Genomic DNA, 10155 nt, shown 5'->3' with positions numbered 1-10155 from the left:
GGTTTGTCCTTCCACCCGTAGGTAGAAGGACTTAAATTTTGTACCGAGTCACTTGTGAGTGACTTGGTTCGTCCTTCCACCGGTAGGTAGAAGGAATTAAATTTTGTACCAAGGTATTTGTTGGTGGCTTGGTTAGTCCTTCCACCCGTAGGTGGCAGGACTTTAATTTTCGACCAAGGCACCCGTAAGTGAGTCGGTTCATCCTTCCACCCATAGGTAGGAAAACTTAAATTTTGTACCAAGGCACTTGTGAGTGACTTGGTTCGTCCTCCCACCCTTAGGTAGAAAGACTTAAATTTTGACCAAGGCACATGTTGGTGGCCTGGTTCATCCTTCCACCTGTAGGTAGAAAGACTTAAATTTCGACTGAGGTACTCGTGAGTGACTTGGTTCGTCCTTCCACCCGTAGATAGAAGGACTTAAATTTTGTACCGAGTCACTTGTGAGTGACTTGGTTCGTCCTTCCACCCATAGGTAGGACTTAAATTTTGTATGTGAATCAGGTGCCATTGGCATCCTTGATCGTCGGTACCCTTGGTTGTCGATCCATTCCATTGTGATGAGGATTAAGTGTCCATTGGCTTCCTTTTGTAGTGTTTAGCCCTGAGGTCTTGCTACAACGTTGGCATTTGTCGTATGCTTATACGTAGGATTGGGCATCCTTCTGCACGGTAAGCCATTGATACACTACTCCTGGGACGCGTGATGCTCGAACTTTCAACTTTCAGGACGCGTTGTAGTCCTTTATTAGCGTCCCATTCTTAAGGTATTTTGTCCGTCTACTTTGAGTCGTGGACTTGCCGACGTGACTGAGTGTTACCTCGTCATCAAATTTTTTTTTTTTTTTTTGTCCGTCCACTTTTGTTCATGGACATGCGTCCGTCCTTTTTTTTTATTTTTGGTGTCCATCCACTCTTGTTCATGGACATGCAACGATCTTCCTTTTTTTATTTATTTTTTTTTTTGGGTGTTCGTCCACTTTTGTTCATGGACATGCAACCATCTTTTTTTTTTTTGGTGTCCGTCCACATTTTCATGGACGGACATGCAACCATTTTTTTGGTGTCCATCCACGTTTGTTCATGGACGGACATGCAACCAATTTTTTTTTTTTTTTGGTCCGTCCACCTTTGTTCATGGACGGACATATAACCATCTTTTTTTTTTTGTCCGTCCACCTTTGTTCATAGACGGACATGCAACCATCTTTTTTATTTTTTGGTGTTTGTGTTTATGGACGGACATGCAACCATCTTTTTTTTTTTTTTTTTTGTTTTGTCCGTCCACTTTGCATGGACGGACATGTAACCATCTTTTTTTTTTTTTTTTGGGTGTCTGTCCACTTTTGTTCATGGACGGACATGCAACCATTTTTTTTGTCCGTCCACTTTTTTTTTTTGCATCCCTTTCTTTTTTTTTTCTTTTTTTTTTTTTGTCTGTCCACTTTTTGGGTTGTCATTTTTTGGTTGCGGATTGGTTGAGGTGACTAAGTGTTACCGTGTCACCTTGTTGGTTGTTCACTTAGGGTCGTGGACTTGTTAAGGTGACTAAGTGTTACCTCATCACCTTGTTGGTCATCCACCTTGGGTTGGCGACTAAGTGTTACCTCATCACCTTGTTAGTCGTCCACTTGGGGTCGTGGACTTGTTGAGGTGACTAAGTGTTACCTCATCACCTTGTTAGTCATCCACTTGGGGTCGTGGACTTGTTGAGGTGACTAAGTGTTACCTCATCACCTTGTTGGTCGTCCACCTTGGGTTGGCAACTAAGTGTTACCGCGTCACCTTTTTGGTCGTCCATTTGGGGTCGTGGACTTATTGAGGTGACTAAGTGTTACCTTGTCACCTTGTTGGACGTCCACCTTGGGTCGTGGACTTGTTAAGGTGACTAAGTGTTACCTCGTCACCTTTTTGGTCGTCCACTTGGAGTCGTGGACTTATTGAGGTGACTAAGTGTTACCTTGTCACCTTGTTGGACGTCCACCTTGGGTCGTGGACTCGTTGAGGTGACTAAGTGTTTACTCGTCACCTTTTTGGTCATCCACTTGGGGTCGGTGACTGTGGCGACCGTCCACCCATAGTCGACTTTGGTCATGCGTCTACCTGTAGGTGACTTAGCTTAGTGACCATCCATCCGTAGGCAACTTTGGCTACGCGTCTACCTGTAGGTAACTTAGTATAGTGACCGTCCACCCGTAGGCGACTTTGGCTACACGTCTACCCGTAGGTAACTTAGTATAGTGACCGTCCACCCGTAGGCGACTTTGGCTATACGTCTACCCGTAGGTAACTTAGTATAGTGGCCGTCCACCTGTAGGCGACTTTGGCTACGCGTCTACCCGTAGGTAACTTAGTATACTGATCGTCCACCTGTAGGCGACTTTGGCTATGCGTCTACCCATAGGTAACTTGGTATAGTGACCGTCCACCCGATGTGTTGTACAAATATTCCTCGTCTATTGCCCCCCTTCCATGTTTGCCTTCGCTACTTGAGTTGGTCATCTCTCAGATTGTTCGTCACCTTGGCGACTTTGATGATCAGTACTAAGGGTGAGGTAGCTTCTGCCCATCAAGTCTCTCTTGTAGGATGGTTGTAGTCCTAAAGGCACCTTTTTCGTGGGGAATTGGTCTTCCGTCTTACTGGGTTGCTCCAGTTCGTTGCAACTTCCCTTGGCCTACAAGGATCTCTATTTGTTGTTTCAGATCATAACACTCCTTTGTGTCATGTCCATATTCATGGTGGTAATGTCAATATTTGATGCTTTGATCGCTTGCTTGGATCCCCATTCATCCTCCTCGGCCATTCCAACATGGGGTCGTCTTTGATAAGTGTAAGTATATGGTCGATAGGAGTGTTTAGTGGGGTGGAGTGAACGGGTCGGCTGTTAGAATGTCTAGGCCTCTTGCCTTCTCTTTGGCCAATCGTTCGTCGTCCTACAGTATTGTAGTCGTCAGTCTTCTCTTCTATTTGTTGTTCCCTTCTGTAATATTTCGAAGGGGTGGATAATGATTATGACCACTTCTACATTGATCATGCGATAAGACTTGATGTTCTTGCAGATGCTTAATTTGCACTTCCAATGCTTGGTTTTGTAGCATAAGAGTTTTATTTTGTTGAGTAAGTCGCTCGATCGCAGCCAAGAGTGTCTATAGTTGCCATTCTACAATAGTGGGGGGATTTCCAGTTTCTTGGTTACCTGATGCCATCAATCGAGTTTGGACCATACGACCTTTTCTCTCAGGGATAAAGCAAGTAAGCCACACGGTTCGAACATGCTCGACACCAGACTTGCCCAACACAGAAAAAGACCTTGCAGAGAGTACCGGTGTGGTACCGGCCAAAGACCCTCCGAAGGTTAAGTCAGAAGAGAGTTCCAACAATATTAGAGAGTATGAGCTTTAGAGAAATTGTGCGTACCTTTTTCTTGAGGGTTTTTGGGTTTTAAAGTCACGTAGGGCCAGACTCCTTTGCTTGCGGAACAAGTCTTTTCCTTATGGGGAAGATATTCATTAATGCGTGTATATTCTAGAATTCTACTCATGTTGGGATTCTACAAACCAGGGCTAATCGTGTGTCACAATTATTTTCCATTTAAGGTTCCTTGGAGACCACATAATAATGGGTTGGATGCCACGTGGCCGTTCGTACATGCCACCTCCGTCCAGATAGCTCTGTCATGCATAATTTTTCCTCTTCAAGAACAAAAAAGAGAATTAACAGCCAGAAAAAACTAATAACACATTATGATCAACACAGGTCCATACATAGAAAACAATTGTGGCATGCCATTGAAATTAGTTGCTAATTACCATTTAGGGAGAGAGAGAGAGCCTTGGTTTCAGAAATGTCCTAGAGAGCCTTGGGAACATTGATAGCATCTCGTAAACACTTTCCTTTAACTTTCCATTAGAAGCTTTGATGATCATTGTTTTCAAGGCCCTTGCCTCCTTTAGAATATATATTACAAATTCCACTTCATGTTATAATCCTTCAAATCCTCTAAAATTAAAATTTGTAAGGTGTGATGAAAGATAATCAGGACCATTTGTAGGCTCCACCCAGCATGCCTTTGTCTTCACTATTTAAAAAAAGCTAATGGCAAAAATACAGTAGCAGTGTTGGGTGCACGTGACACCCTTGGATTCCAGCCCACATGCATTGTCAAAGCTCATTTATGAGCTTGCTTCCAAAAGTCTTCAAGTCAGCTATGCCTCTTAACGAGCTTGCTTCCTCAAGCTTCCAAAGTCAGCTTTTGGTTTAATGCAAAGCTGAGCAAGTGTGTGAGACATGCTGAGGAGAAAAGAAGAAAAAGAAAAGAAAGAAGAAAAGGGCCATTCGGCCTTGAGTGAGAAGAGCTGAAACAGAGAGCTGAAGCATAGAGAGCAATTCGGCCATTGTGAGAAAAACACAAGTGAGAGATTCAGGAGGTGCAGTTCGAAAAGATAGACAGAAACACAATGAGAGTGTGAAAAAGAAAAAAGAAGACATTTTTCTTTGCTTAAGTTACACATAAGGAAGATAAATTGGTGGTGTTCTCATGGAGTTTTTGAGTTCAACAATCATGGAGAGTTGGAGAATTCAGAAAAAGATTTTGCTACTGGTTTTGTGGTGAGATTGTATTTACTCCTTGAGATTTATTTGTTGTATATCTAATTTATTGTGGACTCAAGTTTAGCATAAATTTGATAGTTGTAATCTCTATTTCATAATGAATATTTTTCGGAGCTACCCTGTGATTTTTCCCTCTACATTAGAGAGTTTTTCACATAAGATTTGGTGTTCTTGTATGGTTGTGTTTATGTGGTGCTTGTTGAAATTTTTTTGTTTTCATAATATTGCTATTGCTATTGCTTGGTAGTTATTAATTTTAATTCATACTTAGACGGGGATTAGGATTTTCCCCCCAAGTTTGGGGAAGATTAATTAAAAAAATATCTCCAATTAACTTGAATAACCTTATTAAAAACAAGACCTTCTAAATTAGGAGATGCAAGGAGCAAGGCTTGAAGCACATGCCAGTTAGAAGGATTAAGTTTGAAGTCCAATTAGACCAAAATTTGGAAATTGGAAAAATAAATTGAACCAAAGCCAAGGCATTGCGTGTCGAGAGTAGTCGCCAGATTAAAATACTTCTTAAAAAAAAAAAAAAAAAAGTATAGGATCTCTAGGCTCAGTAATTGAAAGGATGAAGGAGGATTAATCTCAAGTCTACCGCTTATTTCCATAACCACCAACATTTTGCAATAGAAAATGCTACAAGGCAACCTTTACCAACCAGGAAGTCTCTAGAACCACCTTCTGCACACGCCAGAAGGCCACGTGTCCTCCTAAAACCCTAAACCCTCCATATATGAAACCGCACGCTTGGCTACTCTCTACTCAGCCTCCACTTCCAGCAAAGCCAGCAAACAAACACAGACAATTTCCATAGTTTTCACTTCCCTAAGCCTTAACAATGGCAACCAGAATGGTACTTGGAAACACCAAAGTTCCCCTCCATATCCTTCGGAATCGCATCGTCCAAAAATGCAATGGCATAAACAATACCTCCAAGGTGGCTGCTTATAACATTGTGTTCAACAAAAGAGAAGGTGGGGTCTTTGGGTTTGATCTTAATCTTAAGGGGGAAGAGGGTGTTGTAGGTATTGATAAAGGTGAGAGGGCTAGTGGTGGCTTTGTCTCTTTTGAGAAAGCTGATAAAGAAGCTGGTTTGGTAAATGGGTATTTTGCCAAGGACCAGACTCGGGTTGCGGAGGCTGCTAGTCAGCGACATGTCGATGATGGTGATGATGATGAGGAGGAGGAGGAGGAGGATGAGTTGGATGGGCTTGATGAAGATGAGTGGAGTGATGAGGATGAGGATGTTGATGATGATGACTTTGTTGAGGAAGAGGATAAGGATGATGATGATTTCCAAGTCAAGAAGAGGAAGTGAGTCTTTGATCATCATTGATGAAATTGTTTTTTGACTATTTTTCTTTTCCTTCTTCTTAAAGGGTTAAGATTGTAGAATGGGGTTGTACTCTCTCTGTTGCATATTTTCTTGGTTAATACTATTAGATTTAGTACTTGTTGAATATTGATATCCTCTCTTTACTGTGGTTATTACTTACTATCATGATGGTGACGAGTGTGTCTATGAGAAATGATTGTTTGTATTCAGGGTTTTATTTTATGCTGGTGAAATCAAGCATCCCCAATAGCCTCTCTAAATGCATTTTTCTCTCAATTTTGGAGAGAGAACCCCCTAAACAACACTCCAGCAGTTTTTCCAAATATTTTTGACAATGCGATTTCTTAGAGGCTTTTCTACACTCTTCTTTTTTATTTTTAGTTCAACAAAGAATAATTGCTTGTCTGGAAGTTAATTTGAACATTGTAATATGTTTTTTTCATAATGTTCTTAGGACACATCAATTCCTTTTTCAACATGATACTAGCTGTTTCTTTTCATGTTCTGAATGATGTCGTGTGCTTGGCATGGTGCTGAAGCAGAGATAGCATTGGTAAAATTCTATGGCATGTTGAATAATGGTGTGAATCTATCTGTGGAATGGTGATTTTTTTTAAGATAACCAAATATTCTAAATAGAGAAGATAAATAGTAAGGACCATGGAAGACAATGAGAGATAGCATTGGTAACATATTGAAATGGCACCAAGTAAATTGGTACAAAATCAATTTTTACACCGACGATAATTTTTGGGAGATTCAAGGGAATTACACTTCCCTTGGACACCACATTGTAGATGATAGGGGAATGGAAAATAAGATAGATCTTATCCAGGTACGACCATGAGATTTTCAAAGAAAAATAAGTTAAGGCGAAGGAATTTGTAAGCTAAAGAGACTGTACAAATCCTTGTAAAGGATTTGAGAATTTGATTAAAATTTGGAATGAGAGTAAAATTGATGAGATTCCCAAAGTAATTCAGTCATTCAATGGAGAACAAGGTGGATGTTCCAAGTAAAGGAAGAGGAGAGGGGGAGATCACATATCCTAAAGTAAAAGACAATTTCTCACATGTTGGAAGATTCAGATCGGGTTGTTAAGAGTGAGATTGGCAGTGGAGGTTCTAGCATATTGTAGCTATTATTTTTTGTGTTTGTCTTTTCAGTTTTCAATGTATTTTGTGGTTAGTAAGATGAGGGTAATTTGGGTCATTCCTTGCATTTCCAACGGTAATATTGATCAAAAGGGCTTTTGCGTTTGCAAAAGCTTGAGAAACTTGTCTGCAGGTTTTGGATGAATTCTTTGCATTTCAAAACGTAGATTTTTTGAGAAAGCACGTTTTGAAACATTACCAAACGCTTGATTTATTTTTTTGGTTTCAAAAAGCGCTTTTTGCCGTCTGAAAGATGAAACAAACGGGCACTTTGCCTCTTAAAGGTAATTTCCTACTTTATCATTTCATGGCCATGAAAATGCAACACTGTAATTTATGACAATAGTATCCTAGACATATTATAATGTGGCATACTTGTTTCATCCCATCATCTAATGCTGCTTGATTTACATATTTCTTTTTATGAAATATTTTATGCAATACACAATTCTTTTATGGGATACCCTAAAGAACAGCTTCCTAGCCCTGCTAGCAATCAAGATTAGGGATGGCAATTTATATTTGATCCGTAGATACTCAGTCTGGCCCGACCCTAATGGGTTGGATTTTACCCAGCCCAATAAATTATAGGGTTGAGTATGGGTTTTTTTTAAAAAAAAAAACTCGAAGTGGGTCCGAGTCGGGTTCGGGTTTTTGTAAAAACCCAACCCGAACCCAGACCTGGACCCGACCCATTTATATATAAGTTAAAAATACTAAAATACCAAAATATCACCATATATATATAAATATATATATATATGTGTGTGTGTGTGTGTGTCATAAAAAATTTAAAAAAAAAACCCTAACCCTATGTTCTCATTTCACTCACTCAGCCGCATATCTCTTTCCTCTCTCCCACTCTTTCGGTCACTCCCTCTCACTCACCCCCAACCCCCGATCTATCATCGTCGGTAGGCCTCGTCAATGGGCCAGTCCGGGCCGGGCCGACCTGTTTTTACTTGGCCCATGGGTCTAATGGGCTAGGCTTAACGGGTTGTTGACTAGTCAATGGGCTGGGTCGGGCCGAGCTGGATGGAAAAATCCTAGCCCATGGCCCTACCCATGGGCAATGCCCATTTGGGCTTTAGTGGGCTGGGCTAGTGAGGTGGGTTTAATGGGCTAGCTATGGGCATTTTTAACAGGTCTTCAATGCGGTTATAAAAATTTAACCAAAAAAATTATAATTATATATTATTACAAACTATCAAATTGAACAATTAAATCTACTAAAAAGATTCTATTAAAAAAAAATACTAAGACATACCTCTTAAAAAGGTACTAAAATAAGATTAATTAACTTTTATTGATAAGAATAAATAAGTACATTGAATTAAATATCAACTCTTAAAGGAAATATTTGAAGAATAAAATATCAATTCTTAAAGGAAATATATGAAGAATCAAATATCAACTCATTAAGGAAAGAATTTCTTCCAACCAACGGTAAGCTTTTTTTTTTTTTTTTTTAAAGGAATTTCTTCTATAATTGTAACTTGTAAGGAAAGAATTGGAATTTATCAAAGGAAAGAATGACTTTCTTTCCAGAGGCACAGAGGTAGGGCAACAGTCATCTTAGTAACTTTGTTTTAAAAATCAAAGCTACTAGACTAATACCAAAATATATATTTATTATGCATATTGTATCACAATCATTCAAAGTATTTAGTGGTTAGGTGTGTGGTCTTAAAGTTTTTATAATGTCTAAAGTTCAATCCCTCACCCACCCAACCCCCAAATTATTTTGTTATAAATTTTGGGCAATGAGTCAGGCTAACGGTCGGGCTACTGGGCTGGGCTAACGGGCCGGCCCATCGGGCGCCCATGGGTAAAGAAACCAACCCATAGCCTGTCTCATTGGGCTACTGGGCTGCCCACGGGCTTCAATATTACCGGGCTGGGCTGCCCATTAGCCTGGTGGGCTAGCGGGCTACTGGGCCAGCCCATGGGTCATGGGCTATTTGATGACCCTTAATCGTCGGCTTGAACATCTGTCACCGCCGGCCTGATTAGCCTGAAACCCTTCACCATTGGCCATCACTTACGCCTCTAGCCGCCTTGCTTCCTTCATGTGTCTCCATCGAACCACCTCGTTCTCTATCCATTTTTTTTTTTTACTTTTTCTTTTTTGGGTTCATTTCGTCTCAATCATGTGAGTTGTTTTTGTTTGTGTTAGGATTTGTGTTTGTGATTTTGTAAGGGAAAATCATAAATCTAAAATTTTTGTGTTTATGTTTGTGTTTGTGTTTTTTATTTTGAATGGGAAAATCATAAATCTGAATTTGTGTTTGTGTTTGTGATTTTAAATGGAAAAATTATAAATTTGAAATTTTTGTGTTTGTGTTTGTGTTTGTTTTTGTGATTTTGAAAGGGAAAATCATAAATCTTTGGTCATTGTTCATCCATGATTTCCTGGTAGGTCTTTTTATTTTTCAAGTTTTCAATTTCATTCTTTGATTTTCTCTACCAATCCCCAAATCTTTATTATTTTTCAACAATTTTTGTATGTGGGTATTTCATTCTTTGATTTCTTTGATTTTCTCTACCTAAGTATACTCTTGCTAGTAAATAAAAAAAAAAAATTTACGTTTGCCCAGATTCAAGCCTTGAATCTGTCAAACACATTTTCAAAAATAATGAATTTGGGCAAACATTTTTTTTTAATTATTGGGCCACAGTATGAAGGCTTTAGGCAATTTTTTTTTTTGGATTGGGCCACAGTTTAGGCACAAATCGTGGCATGGCTAGCGAGGCATGTGGGTGATTGACGGGTCGAGTTTGGAGTTAAGAAAAAAATTCCATTTAATAAATGGGCCGGATTTGGGTTTTTATGACAGACTAGCAGGTCGGGTCTGGGTTTTCGGGATAGACCAGCAGGTCGGGTCCGGGTATGAAAAACCCAGCCCGAACCCAACCCGTTGCCATTCCTAATCAAGATCATATCCATCAATGTGGAGAATTCATATTGTTATGTTATTTGCTGATCAATCACTTACATTTGGTTTATGTTTTTTTATACAAGTTTCCATAGGTTTATGTTCAAATCCA

General features: G+C 39.7%; 1 protein-coding gene across 1 annotated transcript; it reads left to right on the top strand.

Annotated features, from left to right (window-relative positions):
- Nucleotides 1–5157: 5157 nt before the first annotated feature.
- Nucleotides 5158–6163, top strand: LOC115958411 (phosphopantothenoylcysteine decarboxylase subunit VHS3-like). The gene has a single exon (XM_031076830.1). It carries the CDS (start codon nucleotides 5456–5458, stop codon nucleotides 5933–5935), a length of 480 nt encoding a protein of 159 aa, XP_030932690.1. The 5' UTR covers nucleotides 5158–5455; the 3' UTR covers nucleotides 5936–6163.
- Nucleotides 6164–10155: the final 3992 nt, after the last annotated feature.

This window comes from Quercus lobata, chromosome 8 (assembly GCF_001633185.2).
Source record: "Quercus lobata isolate SW786 chromosome 8, ValleyOak3.0 Primary Assembly, whole genome shotgun sequence".
Classification (NCBI taxonomy): Eukaryota; Viridiplantae; Streptophyta; class Magnoliopsida; order Fagales; family Fagaceae; genus Quercus; species Quercus lobata.
The sequence above is the reverse complement of the archived record's forward strand: the minus strand, read 5'-3'. Positions and strand labels throughout refer to the sequence as shown.